The 26,409-nt window shown below is 52.5% G+C and overlaps 1 protein-coding gene and 1 long non-coding RNA gene across 5 annotated transcripts; one reads left to right on the forward strand and one right to left on the reverse strand.

Moving 5' to 3' along the window:
- The first annotated feature begins 662 nt into the window (after positions 1 to 662).
- On the forward strand, positions 663 to 3,875 carry EPOP (elongin BC and polycomb repressive complex 2 associated protein). Its single transcript, XM_028089773.2, has one exon. It carries the CDS (start codon positions 1,093 to 1,095, stop codon positions 2,230 to 2,232), a length of 1,140 nt encoding a protein of 379 aa, XP_027945574.1. The 5' UTR covers positions 663 to 1,092; the 3' UTR covers positions 2,233 to 3,875.
- A 13,133-nt stretch (positions 3,876 to 17,008) lies between these two features.
- Positions 17,009 to 21,116, reverse strand: LOC114198386 (uncharacterized). Of its 4 annotated transcripts, XR_015769344.1 has the most exons (4): positions 20,498 to 21,116; positions 19,858 to 20,018; positions 19,424 to 19,571; positions 17,009 to 17,645 (listed from the first exon to the last, which is right to left on the reverse strand). It is a non-coding gene; the product is annotated as an uncharacterized LOC114198386 (long non-coding RNA). The 4 variants fall into 4 exon arrangements; XR_003607093.2 differs by lacking the exon at positions 19,424 to 19,571 and having other exon boundaries at positions 17,009 to 17,577; XR_015769345.1 differs by lacking the exon at positions 19,424 to 19,571.
- Between the last annotated feature and the right edge of the window lie 5,293 nt (positions 21,117 to 26,409).

Below are 26,409 nucleotides of genomic sequence, written 5' to 3' on the forward strand. Positions count from 1 at the left end.
TGGATACAAGTCTACTTATCGTCTTCCATGGGTGTAATAACACTCTCCACCCCCCGGCTCCGAATTTATTTTTTCCTTTGTTCAACTTGCACACACTTAATTCCCAACTACATTTCAACATTTTTTGAATCCCGTATGGGCCAGGTACTGTCCTAGGGCACCAGAACAGAGAGGTAGGAAACATTCTCTGCCCGCAGGAGTCCCTGCCATGCAAAGCTTGTCAACAACCATTGCCTCATGTCATCTTTTCCCTCAACACTGTTTTTGTGATTCATCTGTTTATTCCCGCAGCCCCAAGAGAGTGGATAGGTACATTCCCATTTTACAGATGTGAAAACCGTCACTGCTAAGGGAAAAACGACTTGTTTTGCGACAGCCCAATAGCCGGACGCCACCAGGCCACGTGCAGCGGCGCGTTTCGCCCCTCGCGATCCCACCCGCGCACGTTCCCTCTTTTCCTCCCTCCCAGCCGCAGCCGCGCCGGGTCCACGTGTGTGTGTCTGTGTGCGGAATGGGGACGGGGGCGGTGCCGCCGGAGGGGTGGGGTCCGGGCTAACGTCACAGGCCGTGCTGCCCAATCAGCGGCGGGCTCGCGGCCCCGGCGCTGGTATTGGGGCAGCGAGGGGGCAGTTCTCTATAACGCGGTCTCCGGGAGCCAGCGGGGAAGAAAGAAGCCGAGCGGGCGGAAGGCGCCCTCCCCGCCGCCTGGGCCCGGGCACCGGGTGCCGGGCCCGGGGTCCTTCCCGCCTCCCGCGGCCGCCGGCCGCTTTGTTTCCCCAGCCTCTGCGCCCTGGGCTACTCGAGAGGGGCTCCCGCCGGGGCTGCGCAGGGAACGCGGCGGCAGGAAGGGCGGCCGACCGCGCCGGGACTCGCAGGGACCCAGGAGTCCGGCCGCCGGGAGGGCCGCGTGACGAGATCGAGGAGGGAGCCAGAGCTCCGCGGCCCAGGGTTGCGGGCCGGGGGCGCCCGTGAGCAGAGACCTCCCCGTCGAGGGGGGGCGATGTTCCCCTCGCCCGTGGGCTCTTCGGGCAGCCAGGGCACACCGCCGCTGGGACCAGGGCCCCCGCAGTGGGCACCCCCCCGGACGGTTCCATGGAAACTCTGTGCCCCGCTCCCCGCCTCGCAGTGCCGGCGTCCCCGCGAGGGTCGCCCTGCTCCCCGACACCCCGGAAGCCGCGTCGGGGGACCCAGGAGTTCTCTCCGCTGTGCCTGCGTGCCCTTGCCTTCTGCGCCCTTGCCAAACCTCGGGCGTCCTCTCTGGGCCTGGGGCCTGGGGAGCTGGCGCCGCGGGCCCCGGTGCTGCTGGGCCCTCGCGCCCCCCTGTGCACCGGCGGCTGGGCCGCGGATGGCCTGAAGCACCTCGCGGAACCAGCCGGGCGGTCCAGCGATCCGAACGCCCCGGCCGGTCAGGATGCCGACGCCGCAGTGTGCCCGGGCCGTGGCGAGGAGGAAGAGGGCGGAGGCAGTTTCCCGCACTTCGGCTCTCGCTCCGGCTTACCTCCCGGCCGCTGCCCGGCGTCCCTGCGCCCTCGGGAATCTCCGACCAGCTCCGCCTCGGCTCCGCCTCGGCCCGCCTCGGGTCTCGACTCCCAGCCGGGCCCCGCCGCCAGCCCCCATCAGGAGCCCAGTTCCCGGCCTCCGCCTCCACCTGCGGGCCTCTCCACCGAGCCCGCGGGTCCCGGGGCCGCGCCGGAGCCGCCCGCGCCGGGCCAGACGGCCACAGTCGATGGAAACCCCCCGCAGGCCGCCCCCGAGGCACCAGCCGCTAGCCCCTCGACGGCCAGCGGAGCTCCGGCCGCGCCCGCCGATCTCCGCCAGGAACATTTCGATCGTCTGATCCGCCGGTCCAAACTTTGGTGTTATGCGAAGGGCTTTGCTCTCGACACTCCGAGTTTGCGCCGGGGGCCCGAGCGGCCGCCAGCAAAAGGGCCCGCCCGGGGAACAGCCAAGAAACGCCGACGGCCGCCGCCCCCCCATCGCAGCGCACAGCCCCGCCGCCCTGCACCGACGCTCCCCACCACGAGCACCTTCAGCCTCCTCGACGCCTTCCCCTGCCCCCCGGCCCTGGTGGTGGGGGAGGACGGAGACTTAGGGCCGGCATCCTCGCTTCGCCTCCAGGGAGACTCAAAGCCCCCGCCTGCTCACCCGCTGTGGAGGTGGCAGATAGGGGGTCCTGCTGTCCCTGAGCCCCCAGGCCTCAAATTCTGGGGGATCAACTTGGAGGAACTTTGAGCATGACACCTCTTCTGCCAAGGGGGAAAAGTTGGGGCCACGGCCAAACTTTGGGCTCGAGGACAGGGCCTCATTTCTCACATTTGCCTGTTCCCTTTACGTTTTACGGGCTGCGGTCAGAGGGACCTCAAATGACAGTGATCTTCAAGCACCTAACTGGTTGGGGTGACACCCCCTCCCCCTCATCCTTTGGAGACGAACCAAGGGCTGGAGTCAGGAGAAGGCTTAACGGAAAAAGGCTTAATGACATAGATTCCAATCCCTCCCCTCTTCCATCTCGGATCTCTGGGGGCAGGGCCTTCACCCCAGGGGGAGCAAAGGAGGCTACCGCTCAAAGACAAGGAAAAAAAAAAAAAAAAAGGAGGGAGAGAGACCTTGGTGATGGACAAACCGGTTGTTTCTGTGGGCGAGCCAGGGGGATGAGGGGGCTGTGGTGGGGGGTGGGGAGGTGATTGGCAGCTCCCTGGGGGCATCCCCCACCCCCACCATCCAGGCCTTTAACCCTTCACTCCCCTCAGGCCTTCCCCAGCACTCCACCCCAAGGGAGCCTTCATGGGGGAGGGGGCAGCTTGGGCAAGGGGGGGGAATCACCCCCTCCCTGTTCTTTTCCTAAGCCCCCTTTCCCCCCACCAAGGCAGGTGACCCCTAATTGGCGAGATCTTCAGTCTCAGCCACGAGCCTTTCCTTTTTGTCCAGTTTTGGAGTTTCCAATTTTTCTTGTTTGCTTTCAGTTTATAAGGTCTGACGGGTGAAAGAGGACCTCCCCCTGGATCCATCAACCCCCTCCCCAGTTTGCTTCTGCTATTAGGAGGGGCAGGGCGAAGGGACCTCTTCCTTTCCCAAAGCGCAGACTTTGCCTGGGGGAAAGGGCCAGAGACTGTCCCAGGGAAAGTAATGGAAGGTGGAAGAAATCAATAAAATCAGACCAAACAAGTTGCCTTTCGAGGCCCTCTCCACCGATTTATGGATGGGAGGGGGTGGAGGTAGAGGGCAGGCCTGGGTCCATTCTTTGGACACCCAAACGCACCCCCCTCAAAAGCTAGAGAGGAGGCTAGCTGCCCTTATAGAGGGCTTAAATTACAGGGTGCTTGCCCTAACCTCAAGGGTCCCGCGGGGCTTGAAGGGGCAAAGTTTGGGTTTGAATGGGAGCTGGGCTGTGGCATCTTCAGCTTCCTCCCCTAACTAACTTCAGGCATTTCGGGAGTTGTCAGGGACCTGATGGATCCGATGGGGGCAGGGCCAGGGGATTAGTTTTGAGGTCAGAGGTTCTGTTTTCCAGGGGGGAGGGGAGAGGTAGGCCTGGACCACACCCGGCCGCTGAGAGGATCCCCCAGAGTCAGAGAGGGGTGGAATCGCTTTCCCCTTCACGCAGGTGAGATCAGGGGAGCTTAGCTCTTGGGGAGACTCCAAGTTTAGGTGTGAGGGGAAGCTGGGGGTGGTAGATCTGCCCGACAAATGAGGGACCCAGTGACCCTTCTGCCCACACTAGTGAATAGCACCCCCTTCTCCCCCAAAAACGGGGTGAGGGAGAAACAGTTCCCACATATGTTGCTGGGGAAGGACTTGTCTCCTTTTCTGTGAAAATGCTTTGTAAAAAGTTGTTATTGTTTGCATAGAGCAGATTCTTGAGAAAAACTGTTTTGCACCACAAAAGTTTTGTTTGTTTTAAAAACTGTCTCTTTCCATTTTTTTCTCCGATGGGGGTGAGGGTGAGGGTGGGGGTGGGGTGGGTGGGCGTGGGTTGGGCTTTGCTCTCTCTCTCCTTAACATCTGGCCTTTATGAACCCTGCTGACCTCCCCTCCCCCCCTCCAGCTGTGTTGTGGGGAGGAGGGGGGAGGGCAGGGAGAGCACCTCCCACTCCCGTGCTTCAGGGGTATCCCGCTTATTTTGCCCCCCAAGAATGGGGAAGGCAGAGGAAGAAGGCAGATGTGAGGGGTGGGAAGAGACTCGCTGTGAAGCGGGGGGTCTTGTGTGCAAGGAGAAATTCAGAAAGGCAGGCTCCTGTTTTTAAAAAGCTCCCTGCTTTTAGTCATGTGGTTCGGGGCAGCTTTGGCCCTTTCGGCCAGCCTGGGCGGGGTGGTACGCGCTTTGGGAGAAGGAGAAAGGTGGGTGGTAGAATATCCTTTGCCGACTCTACTTCTCTGAGCAGTGGGATGTGATGCAGTCCATTTTGTCTTCCCTCCTTCCTCCTTAAATGAAAGCATTAAGCATTAAACCTGAGCCTGGAAGGAGTCTGGGCGGTGAGTTAAAAAACACACCTTTTGGCCAGACCAGGAACTCCCCTTGCTTGCTGACTGGTTTAATTTGGAGAAACTCGGGACTGGGGGCTTCTCCAGAAGCTTTCTAGTCATTCAGCACCACAGGGGACTGTATTTGTTTTCCTGCGGCTGCCGTAACAATTTACCACAAACTTGGTGCCTTAAAACAACAGAAATCTTTTCTCTCACAGTTCTGGAGGCCAGAAGTCCAAAATTAAGGTGTCAGGAGGGCCATGCTCTCTCTCAAGGCTCTAGGGGAGAATCCCCTCCCTGCCTCTTCCAGCTCCTGGAGGATCTGGGTGCTCCTTGGGTTGTGGCTGCATCACTCCGGTCTGCCTCGGTCTACACGTGGCCCTCCCCTCTTCCGTCTCTTATAAGGACACTTAATGGATTTAGGGCCCACCCACATAATCCAGCATGATTTCATCTTGACAACTTTAATGTAGTTACACCTGCAAAGACCCTTGTTCCAAAGAAGGTCACATTCACAAGTTCCACAGGGAGGGGAGTTAGGACACAGCCAGATCTTTTTGGGTGCCACCATTCAGCCCACCCCAGAAATGGAGTTCCTTAAGGAACTACCCAGATTTTCTGGGGAAAGGAAGCATGTGCTGCAGTGTGTCGGGCTGGTCTGGGGTGCTGCCCCTCTGGACGTGGGGTCGCAAGTCTCCCTGAATTGGAGCAGCTCGGTGAAGGGGTAGACTTGGTTTCCTTGCTTTTTCCAGGCTGACCCCAAGGATGCTAGGACTCCACCCCCCACAACACTCACTGAGGGGGCGGGGAGGGCAGCTCAGTCTCCCCAGGAGGGTCCCTGGAGGCTCTCGCTTCCTCCTGTCCTGTTTCCTCGCCCTTCGACCTCTGTGGGTATCTCCAGCCCCTGCTCCCAGATTGTCCCTGTGTGTCCTTCTTTCTACCTCTCCCCACCCAGACGTTGCGTCCTCTGAGGCTCTGCCAGTGGCCACCCTGGGTTTGGTGGGATGTGGAGATCAAGGGTCTTTCTTAGCTTCTACCTGGGTCTCTCTTACTGGGTTTTTTTCTTTTCCTTTAGTCTCAGAGGGTCTCTGTCTGTGGGCCCCTACCACTCAACAGCGCTGGGGCTGGTTGTCTGCCCCTCCACATCAGGACCACCTGCGCAACCCTGAAAGTGAGGGCCTCCTTAAATTCTGTTCCCCAGGCCCCTCGCCTGCCTCACCCTTAGTCCAACCCTGCTCACCATCACCTCCCTCCTCCTGGGAGCTGCCCCCACACCCTCTGCTTCTTGCCTCTTAAATCTTTGCAGCTTGACTTCTGCTCCCTGAAATGGCTCTTTCCGGGGTCACTCACGGCGACCCCCCAACCACAAATCCAATGGTTGCCTCCTGGCCATCCTGACCCCTGTATTTCTCCATGACCTCCCCTGGATGTTCGCCAGGGTCTCCTAGTTCTGTCCTGTAAGAAGTCCCTGCTCTGTCTTCTGTGCCTCCTCTTCTTTCTCTGACCTCAGGAAGCTTTAAAATACAGGGAGCCCCGTGATGTCCGGGTGGTGTCTACCCTCTGCCCCTACGTCTCCACACGGGGTGCCCTGCGGCTCTCCATCTCGAGCCTTCACACACATAGGTATGTGAGTCGAAATTACTGTCCCAGCCTCCTCTTCCTCCAGCTCAGCCCCTCTCCTGAGCTGATCTCTGAGTGGATGCTGGCAACTCATACTTTCCCTATTGAAAATTCAGCTCGGTATCTCCACCCACGGCCCACATCATCCCCCCTGGTCAAGCCCACATTCTGGATATAGCTCTGCCTTTTTCCCCAAGGCTCAGCTCCTTGAATCCTCACCGGGTCCTCTCATTTGACTCACTGTTGTCTATTTCTGAACCTCTGTCTCCCACTGGCCTCTTCAGGGCCTCTCCTCTCCTCTCCATCAGGGTGCAGGGGGCACGATGCCTGGTCTGGACTGGTGCAGTAGCCACCTAACTAGTTTCTGTATCTCTGGTTTTCCTCTGATCTCCTCACATCCAATTACCTTCTTATTCAGCAGGTCCCCTGATTTAATTAGAGGCAGCCTCCTTGGCCTATCATTTGGGGCCTTCTAGGATTTGACCTTAACTCTCATGGCCCTGTTTCTTCACTTTATATACCATGTAGTCCATCACATTGGATTGCCCTTCCTTCCCCAGCCACCCACCTCTTTCTCTACCTCCCTTCTCCAAAGCCCATTTGAAATGGTGTCTCCTCCACAAAAGCCTTTTTTGACACCCCCCCTCCCCCATTGGATGTCATCCATGCCACCTTTAGACCCTCTTTACTCTTTTATGTCTGGGGCAGGGGTGGTGGAGTGTGGTGGAAGAATAAGGGCTTTGGAGCCAGATACTCCTGTTCCCCCTTTCCACAGAGAGCCTGGGAAGCTAAGTCAGGCCACGGTGGGGAGGGGAGCTGGAAATCACCTTGCTTACCTAAGCTTTCAGTTCCTTGCTTTGGCCTTAACTGAGAGTTATTAACATGAGAAGGACACTTAAAAATCACTCCTCTAATTGTAGAAACTTCCCAAGAAGACACTATCCAGTGTGCCAAATCCTCCTACAGGGTATTTATGCTTTCTTTAATTAAAGATAAAAAATTAAGATTACTGATGATAAGGTTGTAGTTGTGATTTTTTTCTTCATCTTTCTACAGTCATCTTGTACCTTTCTCTTCACTTTCTTTAGGTCCTGGATCTGTGTCCTGTACACCAAGCACCTAATGAGTACTTGTCCAATGCAGAGTGCGTATTTTAAAAGGCTTATTTAAAGGACTGTACAGCAGCGACTGGAGTGGCACTTGGCCAGGATGCAGTTCTAGAGCTGTCCACAAGATGCTGCTGTCTGCTAGCACCAGAGGATGATGCCTGGCTGCGGAAGGAAGTAAGTCTTCCACGCAATTGAGCACCTCCTAGTGCTGGGGCCTGGGGAGAGGGATGTGTTGGACATGGTCTCTGAATACAAGAAACTAAGCCAGGTGCTTTGCATACATTATCTTGCTTTCATAACAGTAGATGGGTATTATTATCTCTGTTTAGTAGATGAGGAAATGGAGGCTCAGAGAGGTTAATGAATTTTCCTGAGGTCACACAGCCAGTGGAGGAGCAGTTTAACTCCGGTCTGTCTGACTGGGTTTTCCCCTAATAGCGATTGTTTTAGCAAACATTTGCACGGCACTTGCCATGGGGAGCAGGGAGCCCAATGAGGGACTCAATCCCAGGACCCTGGGATCATGACCTGACCGAAGGCAGATGCTTAACCAACTGAGCCTCCCAGGCTCCCCTGTGCTTTTTTTTTTTAATTTTTATTTTTTTATATTTTCTTTTTTTTAAGATTTTATTTATTTATTTGACACACAGAGAGAGAGAGAGAGAGAGAGAGAGAGAGAGCACAAGTAGGCAGAGCGGCAGGCAGAGAGAGAGGGAGAAGCAGGCTCTCCGCTGAGCAGGGAGCCCGATGCAGGGCTCGATCCCAGGACCCTGAAATCATGACCCGAGCCGAAGGCAAGACGCTCAACCGAATGAGCCACCAGGGCCCCTCTTTTTTTTTTTTTTTTAAGACTTTATATTTATTTAGAGAGAGAGGGAGTGTGGGCGTGCTGGGGGGAGGGGCAGAGGGAGAGAGAGAATCTAAAGCAGATTCCATGCTGAGCTTGGAGCCCGATGTGGGACCCGATCCCACTACCCTAAGACCATGACCAGAGCCGAAACCTAGAGTTGGACGCTTAACCGACTGAGCCACCCAGGGGCCCCCGAGTTTGTGCGTTCACTGACCATGCTGCTGCCATGTTTCACCACCTCAGCCGCAACCAGCTATAGACCAGAGGTAGCCTCTCACCAATATTTGGAAGTCACAGAGCTCTGTGCCAGAGACACAAAAACACAGAACCTGACCCTGAGGAGCCTAAAGCTGCATGGAAAAAGGAGGACATGCAGCCTCCTCCTTGGGGTGTGGGCTTTCCACAGACGTGCTGTCTACTCTAGCTGAGTGGTTTACCCTTTCTGGGCTTGGGGAGCGGGATGTGTCATATCACCACCTGAAACCAGGGAACTCTGTAGCAGGAAGTGACTCAGACACAGGAGGTTTGTGATCCATGATGATCGACTGCAAAATTATAGCACTTTAAAAAAAATAGAGGGAAAGTTATCTACTCTAAAATGCATGAAAATCCGGCCTGATGAACGTTTACATGTGTACACACCCGTGTGATTATTACCCGTTTCTAGTCTCGCCCTCTGGGAAGCTCTGTCAGGCTCACTCCCAGCCGGTCCCCTGACCTGGACGTAACCCCCTTGCTGACCTCTATCAGATTCATTTGGAATGGTTTTAACCTTCATCGAAGTGAAAGGTAGTTTTTTGGTTCTGGCTTCTTTTGTATAACATTCAGGATTCATCGTGCTGTTTCGCGTGGCAGTCATTTATTCTTTTCTTTGCCATGTAGTATTTCTATTGTATGAATATTCTACAATTTCCTTTTTTAATAAAGATTTTTATTTATTGAGAGAGAGAGAGAGAGAGAATGGTAGAGAGAGAGCATGAGAGGGAAGAAGGTCAGAGGGAGAAGCAGACTCCCCGCCGAGCAGGGAGCCCGATGCGGGACTCGATCCTGGGACTCCAGGATCATGACCTGAGCCGAAGGCAGTCGCTTAACCAACTGAGCCACCCAGGTACCCTATTCTACAATTTCTATACTCTGTTCATGGATCTTTGGGTCATTTCCCATTTTCAGCTTTGTGTATAAAGCTGTGTGGCCCAATTTTAAAGGAATTGGGAGGGGCAGCAAAGAAGCGAAGGGTACTCACACTGACTCAAGCATTAACTGGACAATGGGCTAAGGGCTGGAGATAAGAAATAGCTAAAACCCTATATTTCTCTCCCCAAAGCTTGCGGCTTAGTAAGGGAGAGAGACAAGTGGGCAAAGGGCCACAGTGCAGCAGAACAAGATGGAGATTAGTGAGGCTGAAGGAACACTGGAGCTTGTAGGAGCCCTGGGGGATCAGGGAGGACTTCCCAGATGAGGAGAAATCTGAGTTGTGTCTCAAAAGTAGATAGGAATTCATGAAGTGAAGAAGGCCAGGGAGGTGCTGAGGACAGAGCACAAAGTGGGCAGCTTGAGTGAATGGGACTCTTAAACAGATCATATTACCTGGAGCACAGGGTACAAATGACAAGAGATGAAGGAGACAGAGGTCAGATCACAAAAGATCTTGTGTATCAGGGTGAGGAGTTTATTCTGAAGGCAAAAAAGAGCCCCTGAAGGATGGTCCAATCAGACTGTGGTGGCCATAAACTCTCCTTTACTTACTTTTTGTTCCACAAATATTAATTGAGCCCTTACTTATGTGCGGGGCATTGTGCCAGGCATTGAGAGACAATGTGAGCAAAACAGGCAGGGTCCTGGCTTTCTGGAGCTTGGCGGGTGGGGGACAGACAGATTGTAGTCAACAATCACACAGCTGAGACAGTTGCTGTGAACGAGATGTGCATGGGGCCACGGGCTGTGCCAGGAGGGGAAGCAGTGCTTGTGATGAGCTTGGAAAGATGACTGGGAAAGATGGCAGGGAGAGGAGAGGGAAGTGTTCCAAGTGGCAGGGACAGCTGGATCAAAGTCTTGGGGCTCGGGGAGCTAGGTGAGCTAAGTGCATCCAAGAATGGAGTATGGCCGGGGCCTGGAGTAGGGGAGAGGCTGCACAGAGGCCTCTCTGTGCAGGGATAGGGCTGGATCTTGCAGGGCCTTGTGGGCTGAGATAAAGAGTTTGGCTTGTTCTCGGAGCACTGGGGAGCCAGAGGTCGGTGTAAGCAGGGCTGTGACAATCAGATTTGCGTTTGGAGAGGATCGCCATGTCCTCAGAGTGGATGATGGGAGCAAAGGCGGATGTGGGGAGGTTGCTGAGGAGACTGTTGTTGAAGTCCAGGCAAGAGGTGAGGGCGGGGATGCAGGCATGGAGCGAAGCAGACGCAGGTACCATTGGCCAGATGTGGGGAGGGTCAGATGGGGATGGGGAGAGGGCAGTGACAACAGCAAGTCTCAGGACTCTGGCTTTAGACACTGGGTTAACAATAAGACAGGGAACACTGTGCTGGAGTGGGACCTGGGGGAACATCCTGAGCTCGGATTTGAACACATAGAGTCCAAGATGCCTTTGAGACATCCAAGTGGGTGTTTGGGTCTGATGCTCAGGGAAGAGGGGTGGGCTAGAGATATACTCATGTGATCACGTGTGTGTCCGTGGGAATGGAGGTTGGGAGGCTGGATGTGGGGCTCAGGGAAAGACTGAAAAGGGAGAAGAGAAGAGGGCTTAGGGCCTTGGCAAATGCCCACGTTTCACTGGAGGATGGTGCGAAGTATTGGGGGGCGGGTAGAGGCAGGGAAACCAGCTTGGAAGCTGTGAGAAAGGAGAGGAGACAGCAGGGAGGAGGAGAGCAGAGTCCTCACTGGAGAGGCCTTTATACAGTAGAATTGCCAGCACTGAGTAGGGGGTGAGGGAGAGGAGGAGTCTGGGAGTCTGGCTTGGATCCCAGATTTTGGCCTTTGGTCCCCAGGTGGGTCTGCTGCCCAAGAGGGAAACCTGAACTGGAGATGGAAATGTTTGGGGTCATCCGCATATGACTGGAAAACAAGAATGACCAGCTAGGAGAAGAGGGCTCCCAGAAGAGAACCCTGAGGGACATTAACAAAGGTGAGAGGGATAGCCTGGAGGTAGGACGGAGGCTCTGGTGATCGTGGTTGGTTGGCCACCAGGATGTGTGCTCAATGACTGCCCCGCTAACTCACCACCTAGCTTACCTCAAGGTCAGGTGTGGCCGTGTGATTTCATTCCCTCCAGTGGGGTGCCAGGGGGAGGTGGTGTGGGCGCTTCTCCACCTGGGCTTTAAGCCCCTAGATACACTTTTCTACACTCCCTTTCCCCTTCCTGCCCTGGAGCCCAGCATGGCGGCCACCCAGCTCCACTCTTGAGTCACCGATAATGCCCTAGGGGGCAGTGCAACAACACCGCAGAAGGAGTCTGGGTTTCGGAATGCCTGCCCAGTGGTTCCCCACTGCCCTGGAATGTTCCCTCTGAATATGAGAAGGAAGAAACTTTACATTTTTAAGCCACTGTCTTTTTTGGATCTTTTTGTTATAGGAGTTTAACTGAACTAATACGACTTAGCCTAACCAAGCTACTACAAATTTAAGCATAACTCAACTATGCTGAGTCAACCATTAATTAGCCTAATAAAGAATTAGCTAGGCTACTGTTTTATTATATTGCAATTTATTTTATTTTATTTTTTTAAAGACTTGATTTATTTGCCAGAGAGAGAGAGAGAGAGAGCAAGAGTACAAGCAGGGGGAGCAGCAGGCAGAGGGAGAGAGAGAAGCAGGCTCCCCGCTGAGCAGGGAGCCCGACGTGGGACTCGATCCCAGGACCTTGGGATCACGACCTGAGCTGAAGGCAGACGCTTAACCAACTGAGCCACCCAGGCGCCCCGTATCACACTGCATTTTAATTTATATTGTGTTAGGCTACTAATAACTATAACTTATCCTAATACAAGAACCAAGGGAGGACAGTGCATCGAGAAGGGGAAAGAGGGGAACAGTGTTGAATGTTGCACAACGATCAGATAAAAAGGACTGAAGAAGGTCCACTGGCTTTGGCAACGAAGAGGTCACTGATGACTCTAGTGAGCCCTTCCAGGGGCATGCTGGGGTGAAATGGGAGGTAAAGAAGTACATACAGCAAGTGCAGTCTTCTCTTTGAGGAACTTGGATGTGAAGGCAAGAGAGGAGAAGGATCTAGAAGGGGACTTGTATCAAGCATGGTTACCGTGGAGCTGGGGGAGATTGGGGGGTTGAAGATGCTGGAAAAAGGATGAGCTCACTCAGGAGTGAGGCCTCTCTGGAGGGGCAGAGGCTGAGACCATGAGCTCGGGTGGACGGGAGGGAAATGTGTGTTCCCAGTCGGGCTCGGACTCATGCACATAGGCACACAGATTCGCACGCACATGCAAGAGACAGAAGAGCAGACGAGTGTGAAGACAGGCAAGTTGACAGCTGTGGGAGCAGGGAGGCAAAAGAACTTTCTAGAGAGCTTCCATTTTCTCTGAGAAGTAGGAGAATAGGTTGAGGGGTGCTGTGGGGGAGGGGAGAGACTTGGGCAGAGCTCAGTTGAGAGAAGGAATCTGCTAACAAGGCAGAGACAGTTGGAAACCCAGAGTTGGTGGAGCCACCAGATTTCCTGGGGGTGGGGGCTGTTTCCAGCTGAGCTTAGCCTCTGGGGTCTAGGAGTGCAGCAAGCAGGTGGATAGGCCCAGGGTGGGAATTCTTCCCATTATAGGCACAAGAATGAGCCTCTGAAGTGATGGATCCAGGGGTTGGGCAGGGAAGGAAGTTGAGCCAGGGGTGGGGGGCAGGAATTCAGCAGAAAATGGAGAAGCATGGAGGGAGTTGGGGAGGGCACAGAGCAGCTGCATGGAAAGAGGGAGGCCTGGGGGGCGCCTGGGTGGCTCAGTCATTAAGTGTCTGCCCTCGGCTCAGGTCATGGTCTCAGGGTCCTGGGATCGAGCCCCGTGTCGGGCTCCCTGCTCAGCGGGGAGTCTGCTTCTCACTCTCACTCTCCCTTTGTGCTCTCCGTCTCTCTCTCTCAAATAAATAAATAAAATCTTTAAAAAAAAAAAAAAAGGAAAGAGGGAGGCCTGGAACAGGGGGTGGGGTGGGGGCGGAGGTTGGCTAGTGGAGGCTGCTTACCTTTCCAGCTTTGCAGAGAGCCCCAAGGCCACGCTGGATGACAGCAGGACTTGGGTTGGAGAGGCGTTCTGGGAGTTAAGAGCCAGAGTCTTTAAAATATGGGGGTGAGGGTGGGGCAGATAGTGGCAGGAGCCTTCCCTCTGCCCCTAGCCTGGCTTCCCTGGGCCTCAGTCCCCATTTCCTCCTGGGCTGAGTGACTTCCTGTAGCACAGGACAGGGCTGTTGGGAGGCAGATGTGGGAGATCCCCTCTGCCCCAACACAGACACTGACAGGCAGAATAAGCAATGACCTCTTAGATTTATGTGGCAGAGCTTAGCCATTTACAAAGGCTTTCACATCCCCTACCTGTGCAATCAAGTTTTTGTTTTAGCAGAGGAACAACTGAGGGATTAAGATGCTCAAGGACCTGGGGCACCTGGGTGGCTCAGTTGTTAAGCATCTGCCTTTGGCTCAGGCCATGGTCCCGGGGTCCTGGCATCGAGCCCCGCATCGAGCCCCGCTGGGATCGAGCCCCGCTGGGATCGAGCCCCGCTGGGATCGAGCCCCGCATCAAGCCCCGCATCGGGCTCCCTGCTCGTTGGGAAGCCTGCTTCTCCCTCTCCCACTCCCCCTGCTTGTGTTCCCTCTCTCGCTGTGTCTCTCTCTGTCAAATAAATAAATAAATCTTAAAAAAAAAAAAAAGATGCTCAAGGACCTATCGTTGTTGGGGGTTGCTTTGCCCCACATCACATCATGTGATGTCCATAGACCATGGCCTCTCGACCTTGATTTTGTTGCCATGGAAAAGGAAGGGAAGTGTCCCCAGCCCTTGACCCCTTTCATGGAGGTACAGGTCTTGTCACGGGGAAATAAGGCACCTGCAGTTTCCCAGGGCGGGCACAGTGGAGGGAAGACGGGACACTGGGGATCCATTCCCGGGTTTGGGGGGGATTCCCGATCCCGTGGTTGTGGCCACAAGGCAGCAGGGCCGGCGTGGGGAGCCATGTGCCTCCTTTGGTGTTTTCCTGGCCTGGAGGATGAAGATCTATAAGCCGGAGCTGGAGAGGGAGTGGGGGAGCCCCCGTGGGGAATTGTGTCTATGGCTTATGAGGGCCTGTATGTCTGTTCACTTGTGTCCCTTGGTCCTGTGAACAAGGGAACCTTGTGTACGTGTCCATGAAGTGGTTCCTGACATGTTCCTGAATTGGGCAGGTGTCTCCGGCCATGCACACACATGTGCGTGAGCCTGAGTGTGTCTGGGGATGCACACCTGCATCTCTTGATCCCAAGCGCACTGAGCGTGATCTGTCTCTTGGCTATGCAGGGCTCTGTGTCTAGGAACTTGTAAGGACATGTCCCCTCTGCACTGAGGCAGAAACTAGGTCAGCGTGTGGGCGGGAGTGAAGTTAGGGATCAATTCTCCAGCAGTAACAGGCAGAATGTGGGAAGATGGCCAGGGTGGAGGAGGGGGAGGGCACAGCGAAAGGTATTCTTGGGATCCTGGGAACCCCCAGCCTTTTCCTGACACCTGTCCTGGGGGGAGGGGGACAAAGAAAGGAGCAGAAGTAGGGGAGAACCTTCCCACACAGAGACTGGGAATGGGGGACGGGGGAGAAAGGCAGAGGCCCAGATGTTGGGGCTTGTGGGGTGGGGGAGCCCGATGTCGCAGGAAATGGATGTCTGGGGCTTTGGTCAAGAAAAATGTCTCTTTTTCCCCGTGGAAAAAATGTTGGCGTCCCTCTTGCCTGATACCGCCAGACCTGCCACAGCAAGAATCCATAACGATACCCTTCCCTCCATCCCTTCCTGCTCTCCCTTTGCCTGGAGGCGAAGAGAAGCTGCAAGTAGGCCCCAAATAGCCTCTTGCCTCTTGGGTAGGGAAGAGGATCGAGGGCTTTCTGGTCAGATGGGGGGGGGTGTGGGCTAGATTTAATTAAGAAAAAGATGGAGAGTGTCTGTGTCCAGATACTGATGGGGGGTCTTTGCCAGGAATCTGGGGAGGGGAAACCTCCATTAATTCTTTTCTTGTCCCTGGGGAAGGATGCAACAGGGTCAGGGCACCCTGCCCAGGAACCTGGCTGCATGGGAAGGGTCTCCTATCCCAGGGAGTGAGAATCCTGACTCCTCTGGGCCCTAAGTCCCCCAACCAGAGAGACACTTGTTTGTCTCTCCCCCCCCCAGTGCTGGACACCCTTCAACCCAGGCCCCTAAGCCCTAACCCCACAACCCTGCATGTCCCTGTGTGAACTGGGAGCAGGGAATCAGATGCCAGGGGCCCCGGGTAGAGCAGGGGGCCCTCCCCAGTGGCTGGGCCTCCCTGGATAGGACATGCTGTCCCCGTGCCAGGGCCCCGTGCCGCCCTGGCCCTGCCTCCACCTTCCTGCTTCCTCCTCCATCTGAGCTGATGGGGCGGCAGCAGCACCTTCTCTCTCAACACCTTCCCCCTGGGGCCCAGCCAAGTACCACTCAGCCCGAGGCCAGCAGGCTCTCGGCAGCACCAGCGCAGGCTCCTCGGCTCCTACCCTTCCTCTCCCCTCTGACGCACCCCTCCCCTCCCTTCCTGGCTTCTGAGGCCCAGCAGTCCACCGAAAGCCCCTGCCCTGTCTGGGGCCCATGCTGCAGGCCTTTAAGTCAGGGGCTCTGTTTCAGGCACCCCATCAGTCCAAACCCTTGTGTGCTCCATGTCATTCGGCACCCATGTGGGTGTCAGGTTAGTCCTTTGTGGGCTCTAAGTCAGCCCAGACCCCGGTAGCCATGGCGGGCTCCACTTCAGTCTCGTTCCTCACAGGCTCCAGGATACTCCGAAGCCACGGGGGTCCTGTATTCATTAGCTCAAGCCCCCTTAGATGCCGTGTCACTCTCGGCCCTGTGAGCTCCGGTGGGTCTGGAGCCCTGTGGACTCCTCAGTGTGGGCTGCTGTGGGCTCCCTGACACTCCGGGCTGGGAGTTCCAGGTCAGCTTAGGTCCAGGTCAGCGCTGTATGGTCGTAATTCCTTGCATACCGCTGGACACCGTGGATAGACGCCATCTGCATCAGCACCCTGGACCCCTAGGGACTCCTGTGGGTTCTATGTCCATCTAAGCAAAGTCACCTTCATGTTGTTCTAATTCCTTGCAGACCCTTGCCGCTCAATTGGAATTTGAGGACCAGCAGCACTGGCATCATCTGGGACTTGCTGGAAACGCAGCATCTCAGATCCCACCCAGACCTTCTGAATGGGAGGCTGTGTGGGTCACCGGACCACTATGATTTGTAGAGTGAATGATGAACAGCATCACTGTCAACCTCACGTCAGCTTGGAACAAGGCGGAATCACACTGACCCAATGCCGTGGGAGCTCTGTGACGCCCAGACCAATGTGGGTGCCATATTACAGAGCCCCCAGGGCCCCCTGAGAGTTGAGGTGCTCTCCCTGTGACTCCTGTGTCTCCCGCCTTTCTCTTCTTCCCTCCTGAGGCCTCACCTCTAACCAATTCCCTTCTCCAAAACCAAATGCCCGCTCCCCTGCCCTGCAGCTCTGGTCCCCTCCACTCGGAGTCCAAGCACAAAGGGCTTTTGTCATCCCCACTCTGAGCTCGGCTTTGGGGATCCTCCTGACCCTCCCTCCCCACCAGCCGACCTCAGGCCACCCCAGCTGGAGGCTGCTGTGGTAGTTTTCCACGCCTTCTGTTCTCTGCCTCATACACACGTTGCACAGATAGATCCAAAGTCTATATCTATATATACTTCTCACTCCCCCACCCCCGGACGGCATGCGTCTCGTTTGCCAGGCTGTGGTCGTGCAGTCTGTCGCTCGTTAAGGCACTGTCTCAGATTTGCATGTTTAATATTTTATCCAGGAAGCGTTCCTGGCTGGGGCACTGGGAGGTGGTGTGAAGCCGACAGAATGTCAGGCCCTGGAACGATGGCTCATGGGTGGTGGCGGTGGGACGAGTGTCTGGGGGACTGGAGAATGGTGACGCCAGTTCCTGGCTGCTTGTCTGGCTTCGGCGTGGGGGTGGGGGTGGGGAAAACATCTCAGAGATCAGCACCCCTGGCCTGTGCAGGGAGCCTCCCTTCCTCGGGGCACTCAGCCGCTGGAAGGGTGAACTCCGATGTGAACTTGTTATTTTAGCTTCAACAGCTCCTCCAGGTCATTTCAGGGTCTGGGGATTTTCCAGTGGGAAGCAGCCCTTTGGTTCCATGGAGAAGTGTCGAGTTGCCCCTGAGCCAGGGCAAACCATGGAGGCGGACAGAGTGGGTAGGAGGAGGTAGGTGGGAGGGCAGTGAGTGTGGCCAGTGCTGTGCGACCTTCGGGTGTCATTGAGCTCTCTGGGCTCCTGTGAGTGACAGGGGAGGACCATCAGCATCTTCACTCCCTCCCGGGCATGTTGGAGACCTGAGTTAGTGGAAGGCAGTACAGGGTGTTCAGGGCGATCTTTTCTGTTCCCAGATATTTGTAAAGACCTGAGCGGGCAGGAGGGGGAGAGGCAGGGGAAGATGAGGCTGTACCCCAAGGGCAGATGGAAAAATCTGAAGATGGAAGGCGGGGGGGAGGGGAGCACAGACAGACACAGGCCTTTCATTCTGACCCTTGGGAGGCATGAAATGCCTGATTGTGCCTGTGTCCAGAGGCTCAGTGGGGCCTGGAGGTTGGGAGGAGAAGGGAGAGCCTGCTCCATCCCCCAAGACCCTTGGGAACAAGATCCCCACACATTCTGCTGTAGTCTGGCAAGGCTCCTACAGAAAGGCCTTCTTAGAGAGGGCAGGATGGGGCCTGGCCCCAGACCCTGCTCACCATCCCCCTCCTCTGCCCGGGCTCTGGAGGTTTATCAGTGCAGGGCTTAGCCCTGGTTGGGGGTAGGGGCCAGGAAGGGGTGTGGGGGAGGGTGTGTGTGATTAGCTCTCAGCCTGCCACTGGGACACCCTCCTGCCCCAGAGCTGCCTGCCCCACAGCTGTTCCCGTTGCTCCTCCCCCAGGTACCAAGTTGGGAAGTTCTTCCTGGTGTCTTGCCTCAGTTCTTTCTGCTGCCACTTCAGTGCAAAGGCTCTCTGTTCTGCCACCTTCGGGGATTAGGGCCCCTCATGTCCTGGGGTTTGCTGCTTCCGCCACCCAGGAAAAGGCATCGTGGTTTGATATGGAAGCTTGGAAGCCCGGTCTGCTTCTCTGGTCCATTGCTCTGCCCACACACATGAGGGCTTGGCCTCTCTGTCAAGTGATACCCTCCTGTCTGCATCCCCACCATCCACCCGATAAGAAGGAGCTGGAGAGGAGGCTTCCGGGGCCTCCAAACAACTCCAACGGACTCCACCAAGCTGTGCACCAAAGCACAGACATAGCACATGCTGGCGAGTGCTCTGCTCCTCATAGTGCTCCCCTTCTAGGTCAGTGGTTTGCAAAAGCCTTTACACTTGGGACTTTTTGTCCAAAGCGTATGATGCAGAAACAGAGAGAAACAAAGCCAGGAGAAGTCCAGCTGCTGTGATGGAACCACTGGTGGAGCTGGTGAGGCCTGCCTGCTGTATACCTCCTGCCTCCTGGAAGCCTCTCTGGCCCCTCCCGCCACCCCCTAGGGGCTCCTGAGAGCCTCCCCCCCCCACCCCCGCAGGAGTCCCAGGGCTTGGCAGGGCACAGCTAGAAAAACACTGATCTGCAAAATCTCGTTTCTTAACTCTTGGAAGCTGCCAATCAAAAGGAATGGGGCGCCTGGGTGGCTCAGTTGTTGGGCGTCTGCCTTCAGCTCAGGTCATGACCCCAGGGTCCTGGGATCGAGCCCCGCATCGGGCTCCTGCTTGGTGGGAAGGCTGCTTCTCCCTCTCCCACTCCCCCTGCTTGTGTTCCCTCTCTCACTGTGTCTCTCTCTGTCAAATAAAGAAATAAGATCAAAAAAAAAAAAAAAGAATGGGGGCCGGCAGAAATAGGAGTGTGACAGTCCCACCGGTAAAACTTGATGGCAAGGGAAGAAGAGGCAGAATGATGCTAAAAAGCAGACATGCACCCTGAAGGGCTCAAGGCTGGGTTTGGGGGTGACCTTGAATGCTCCTCAAGAATCCCTGGGGGCTGGACTGAGTAACAGCACCTGCTCAGAGTGGGGGCCCTGGGCTGTGAAGGGAGGGTCATGTTTGGTGGAAAGGAATGAGATGCGAAATTTAAGACTGCCCTCTACAATGGTTCAAGTACAAAAACATGGAACAAGCTGGGTCCTTGAAGGTGAACTCTAAGCTCACTGAATACGTCGACTCACCCAAGGAGCGCAAGACCTCAGCGTTTTGAGCGGTGGTTCTCAGCTGCTGGGATGGTCTTGGTCGCCCCCACCCCCACTCCAGGGGACATTTGGCAATGTCTGGAGACATTTTTGGTTGTCACAACTGGGAGAGGGCTGCTACTGGCATCTAATGGATAGAGAGTGACCAGGGATGCTGTTGAGCATCCTGGGAGGCACAGGAAAATCCCATTCAACAAAGCCCAGCCCCAAATGTCCATATGCTAAGTTGAGAAGCCTTGGTCTAGACACTAGATGATACCGAGGTCTTTGCTGTATCTGTTTATTTCCCCCACTAGAAGATGTTCCTGTAAGTTAGAAATAATGAGTCTTCTACTTGTCTACAGCATCTGCCTCTGCACCCAGTAGGCACCTTACAGGTATTTGTCAGATGAATGTATGAACAAACAACTCACCTGGACAGGGTGGGCAGCCCTCTGCTTCAGGTCCAGAGCCCAGTTTGCCTTGGAGGAGGTGCCTACTAATTCTCCAGTTTAGTTCATAGACCCTGCAAGGGATCCTGACCCTGGACAACTCTGGGAGAAAGCTGGGGAGGGCTCACCCAAAAGTGCTTGAGCTGTTGATTCAAAAAGAACAGATGCTCATTCGAAAATGTAATTTACATATCATTTGCATATCACTTTGAATATCATTTGCATGCTGCTCCTTTAAAGTCAAAAGGCACAGATCTCCTGCCCTGTCCTGTCTTTCCTGCTTCTACAGAGGCCTCCGTCCCACCCCTCCTCACTTTCTTTGCACACTCTCTGGGGAACACCCACCTGTAGGGCTCACATTTGCTTAGGTTCCCCGGGGCCCAGCGCAAAAAACTTAGGAAATTTGCAATGTGAGATGCCAAAAAAAAAAAAAGGCAGGCCCCTTGCATTTTGCCCAAACCTTATGGTCAAGGTTGTGGCCTTTGGTGTCCTACGTACTTGAGTTTCTATCTGGCCTCTGCCATTTCACAAACTGTGTGATCTTGAGCAAGTTATTCAACCTCTGCCCCTCAGTCCCTTCATCTGTGTAATGGGGGCAATAATATTCACCTCATAGACTTACGGTGTTGATTCAACAGGAAAATCCATCGAAGTACCAGGCATTTGGTAGACACTCCAGAGCCGACAACTGCTGTGCTTGCTGTTAACCGTCTGGTTTCTTTGAAGTAGCTGTCACCAGGGACGAGCCGCTCTTCTGAACTTCTTGCTCTGCAGCCAGTCCCTTCTCTGATCTCTTTCCTTCTTGCAACTCTCTCTTCTCTTGGCTTTGAGTTGCCGCAGTCTTCCGGATTTCCTCCCACCCTGCTGGCCTCTCCTTCGTCTGATTCCTTCTCCTCTGTCCTACCCCTAAAGTTTGGAGGGCCCCAGGGCTTGGTCCAGGACCCCTCATCTTTTCTCCTTGGGTGTCCCTGGCTTTACCCATGAGCCCCATGCCAGGGGCCCTCAATGATCTCTTCAGCCTGGAGACTAATAGTCAACATCTACCTGGTACCTCTACTCCCGATGTCTAAAAGACATTTCAAGAGCCACATCGTGATTCCTCGTCCTTTTCTTCTTCCAGGCTTCCCTACTTTCAGTCAATGGCACTGTCCTCTGCTCAGTTGCTCAAGCCCCAAACTCAGAATAAGCCTTTGATTTCTCTCTCTCTCACCGCCTGTGTTAGTTAGTTATGTATTGCTGTGTAACAGATGACTTTCCAAAACACAGAGGCTTAAAATAATAAGCATTTATTATCTCACACAACATATGCTTTTTTTGGGTCAGGAATCCGGAAGTGACTTAGCGGGGCTTCCGAGTTTCTCGTGAGGCTGCAGTCAAGATGCCAGTGAGCGTGTAGACACGTAGAAGGCTTGCCTGGGCTGGAGGATCTGCTTCCAGAGGGGCTCATTCACGTGCCTGTTAAGTTAGTGCTGACAGTTGTCAGGAAACCTACGTTCCTTGTCATGTGGATGTTATAGCGCTCTTGAGTGTCCTTATAACATGGCAGCTGGTTTCCTCTGGAGTGAGTGATCTGAGAGAGAGAGAGAGAGAGAGCAAAGAGGAAGCCACAATGTCTTTTCAGATCTTGTGTCCAAAGTCATACACTGTTAATTCTGCTGTAGTCTATTTGTTAGGATGAGTCACTAAGGCCAGCCTGCATTCCCCGGGGAGGAGAATGAAGTTCCATCTTGTGGAGGGAGGCATTGCAAAGAATTTGTGGATGTCTTTTAAAACCACTGTCTAAATATGTCTTGAATTATCTACTTCTCTTCATCTCCACAGCCCCCCATCCCAGGCCTACTTACGCTCATTGCTCACCTCTGCTGTGGCAATGGCCTCCTGACGGACAGACGTTCTTGCTTCCGGTCCATCTACAGTCCCTTCTCTGCGAAGCAGCCAAGAGAGCAGTGGGGCAATGTAAGTCAGATGTGGGGGCCTATTGGGAACAGTGATAAATTGTACCCCCTTTCCCTTTTAAGGGCTCACTCAAATGGTAGTGAAGAAAGAGGGAAGACATAAATCCACAAGGACAGAGAAAACAGTATCTCAGCAGATAGAGGATTTCAGCAAAGTTGTGGATGCTTTGAAGAGGGTTGAGGAAGAGTCACAGATGTAGTGACCAGGACAGAGGGAGACAGAAGATGAGAGGGGAAAGGGGCTCTGGAGGCCCCAGGCTGCACAGAGGGGCAGAGGTGGAAGAACCGTTGACCCCTCTACCGCTGCCCTGCACAGAAAGGCAGAAACAAGTTTCCCACGTTCAGACAGAATACCAGAAGTTTGTTATCTGGAGAAATGGAAGGCTCTAGAGAAAAATTCCCTATACTAACATTTGGAGCATTCCTGGTGAAACGGCTGGCTCTTTGCCCAACCACTAAAAAGCAAAATCACCAGTAAAAAAAAAAACAAAAAACAAAAACCAAAAAAACCTCACTCGTGCCCATGGAACGTCCAGTTTGCTTTTTAGTGCTCTTCCCTTAAATACACATCGCTGAACAAGGATCATTTGACAAATGAAGAAAACTCCTGTGTCAGTTTGGGTCCTTGGGGAAACAGACACCAAATAGAGCTAGAAGTGCACGGGATTTACTGAGATTTACTGAGATTTACCGGGCAAAATATTTGTGGAGAACACAGAGAGGAGGGAGCAGAAAGAAGTCAACGGGGAAAGTTTTTAGACTGCGATGCAGGACTGGCATGCGAGAAAGAGAGGGAAGGAAGGAGGACTGGGGAGAGAGAGAGTTTCAGCCCGTGGTGCAGCTGAGCGAGTCCCAGCCAGAGCTCCAGAGCAAAGACAGCCCGCTAGAGGAGCCCGCTGGGCAGAACCACCTCGGTGCTTGTACCCCCATCGTGCTCAGCAATTGGCTGGAGTTGCCTGAGGGCAGTGTGTCCTCAGTTCCAATGCTGCAGTTCATCCACAAGTTGTCCCAGCCAAAGTTTGTCAGTTGACCCCACTCCTCATGGCAAATGCTCTCTTGGAGTGAGAGCTGGGTGGTGCATTTCCATCCCCGCTCCACTCCCACCATGAAAGAGAAAGACAAAATGAAAAAAAAAAAAGAAAAAGAAAAGCTAAGGAAAGAGAAAAACAAAACCAACCAACCAACCAATTTAGGGGCGCCTGGCTGGCTCAGTGAGAAGTGCATGTGACTCTTGATCTTGGGGTTGTGAGTTCAAGCCCCACGTGGGTGTAGAGATTATTTAAGTAAGTTTAAAAAAATTCTTTAAAAAAAACAAAAACCCAAACAAAAACCAAAACCTTCCCGATAATTAATATCTTCTAGTAGTTATTTAAAAAAAAGAATAGAATGCAGTGAAAAAAGGAGCCATAGAGAATAGAAAAAGGTTCTTGGAAATTAAATATACAGTAGAGGGTTGGAAAGATAAAAGAAAAATAGTCATTCAGAGAGGAGCACAAAAAGAGAAAGAGATGAAATTTGTTGAGCACCTATTATATGTTGTTCTAGTGTCTGATGAAAAGCTGCAGACAAAATTCACAAAGCCTTTGCTTCTAAGGGTCTCCCAAGAAGAGAAATATGTGGGTGGACCAGTCCGGTAGGCACAACATTTGGCTAAAAGGAGTTCCAGAAAGAGAAGACAGCAACGAAGGGACAGAAAATTGATAAAAAATTAATACAAGAAACTTTTACAGGATTGAGGAGCATGCATCTCCAAAAGAAATGATCTGAACTTCTACTTTGGCCCAAGATGGAGTAACAGGGAATGGTTTTACCCTCCCACCCGAAACAACTGAAAAAAAACAGACAAAGCAGGAAACAGTGGGGTTCGGACTTTGGAAATCAGGCAGCGGAGGACGGTGATCCCTGAGAGAAGAGAAGCATAGCTGGAAGTTCTACAGTTGTCCCCACCTACTGCCTGGAATGAGTTTCCAGGCTATAGCACAAGGAGCGATAACTGGGGCAGAGCCTGGTGGTCTACTGGAGTTTTAGGAAATTTATACAGTTGTGGCAACCAAGATGGCAGACTTAAACCCAACCACATCAATAATCATGATCGATATACATGGTCTAGACAACCCAATTAAAAGGCAGATAAAAAAGGATGACCCAACTATGTGCTGTCTACAGGAAACCCACTTTATTTTTTATTTATATTTTTTAATTTAAATTCAATTAGCCAACATATAGTACATACTTAGTTTCAGATGTAGTGTTCAATAATTTATCAGTTGCGTATAACACCCAGTGCTCCTCGAATCACGTGCCCTCCTTAATGCCCGTCACCCAGTTAGTTACCCCATCCCCCCACCCACCTGGAAACCCACTTCAAAAACGAAGACACAAGTAGGTGAAAAGTAAAAAATACACCATGCTAACACTAATCAAAATGATGCTGGAGTGGCTATATTAATATAGGGTATGCCATATAGACGCTAACTGAAAAGTCTATATTAAGGGGCACCTGGATGGTTCAGTGGGTTAATCGTCTGCCTTTGGCTCAGGTCATGATCTCAGGGTCCTGGGATTGAATTCCCAGCATTGCATCGGGCTCCCTGCTCAGTGGGGAGCCTACTCCTCCCTCTCTCTCTGCCCCTCCCTCCCACTTGGGCTCTCTCTCAAATAAATAAAATCTTTAAAAAACAATGAGAAAAATCTATAATAATATTGGACAAAATCCATGATAGAGCAAAGATTGTAACCAAACGATGAAGAAGGCCATTTCCTAATAAGAGGGTCGTTTCCACAAGAGGACACAATTCTAAAGGTTTATTCATCTAGCAGCAAAGCTTCAAAATACATAAACCTGATAGAACTAACTATAAGGAGAAATGGACATTTTCTCAAGTATAGTCAGAAATGTTAATGCCCCCCTCAATAACTGATAAAACAAGTAGAAAATCAATAAGAATATAGAAGATTTCACCAATACTGTTAACTAATTTAGAATTCATATTTGTATCATATATATTTTTCCACATATGCTGGTATATTGTGTGTGAATAACAATGATTATATCTTCCTTTTTAATTCTTGTATAATTTTCTAGCACAGCGTTATAGAGGGGCAGTAGAGACATCCTTGTCTTGTTCCCTATCTCAGAGGAATGCTTCTGATATTTTGGCATTTATCAGATTAAGGAAATTTTCTTCTCACTTCGCTAAGAGTTTTCTTTTTAAAAAAAAATCATGTTGAATTTTTTCAAATTCTTCTGCCTCTATTGAGATAATCATATGGGTTTTGCATGTTATTTTGGTAAGGAGATGAACAACATTGGTTTCTAATATTAAATCAATCTTGCATTCCTAGAATAAACCCAATTGGTAGTTATGTATTATTCTTTTTATATATTACTGTATTAGGTTTGCTAATATTCTGTTTAGATTTTTCCCATTTCTGCTCATGAGAAAGGCTGACCTATAATTTTCTTTTCTTTGTAATATCTTTATGACATTTCAAAGTCAAGGTTACAGTGGCCTCATAAGTGAATCGGGAAGTTCTTCTTTTCTTTCTAATCACGGAAGAGTTTGTTGTAAGTTTTATATTTCTTCCTTAAACATTTAGAAGAATTCGCTGGCAAAGCCATCTGGGCCTGGAGCTTAATTTGTGACTAGGCTTTCAATTAGATTAAATTTTCTTAATGGCTATGGACTAGTCAGATTTTTTATTTATTCTTGTTTCAGTTTTTATAAACTGTGCTTTTTAAAGAATATTCCCACTTCTAAATTTACAAATTTAGTAGCATATAGTAATTAATAACATTTTACTATTACCTTTTTAAAAAAAAGATTTTATTTATTTATTTGAGAGAGAGACAGAGACAGCACGAGCAGGGAGAAGGGGCAGAGGGAGAGGGAGAAGCAGGCTCCTTGCTGAGCAGGGAGCCCCATGTGGGGCTCCATCCCAGGACCCCGAGACCATGACCTGAGCCAAAGACAGACACTTAACCAACTGAACCACCTAGGCGCCCCCTTACTACTACCTTTTAAAAACTTTTATTTTAAAAAATTAAAAAAATGTATTTTATTTAGGGGCATCTGGGTGGCTCAGTTGATTAAGGGACTGCCTTAGGCTTGGGTCGTGGTCCCAGGGTCCTAGGGTTGAGTTCCCATCAGGCTCCCTGCTCTTCGGGGAGCCCGCTTCTACCTCTCCCACTCCCCCTGCTTGTGCTCTCTCTCTGTCAAATAAATATTTAAAGATTTTATTTATTTATTTGACAGAGAGAGAGAGCGGGAGCGAGCACAAGCGTGGGGGAGTGGCAGGCAGAGGGGGAAGCAGGGTCCCTGCTGAGCAAGGAGCCCGATGGGGACTCGATCTCAAGATCCTGGGATCATGACCCGATCCGAAGGCAGACGCTTAACCGACTGAGCCACCCAGGTGTCCCTAAAAACTTTTAAATGGAGGTATAACACGCACACAGTAAAGTGGACACATCTTATAGTAATTGAATCAGTAATTGATGTTTTTTTCCATAGGTATGTGGTGTAACCAATCCCATTCCAGATACAGAACATTTCGAATCCCCAGAAGAAGCATCCTCCAG

The sequence above is a fragment of the Eumetopias jubatus genome, unplaced genomic scaffold (assembly GCF_037043125.1).
Source record: "Eumetopias jubatus isolate StellerSeaLion01/CBP00866 unplaced genomic scaffold, mEumJub1_p1.0 scaffold_10, whole genome shotgun sequence".
NCBI classification, from domain to species: domain Eukaryota; kingdom Metazoa; phylum Chordata; class Mammalia; order Carnivora; family Otariidae; genus Eumetopias; species Eumetopias jubatus.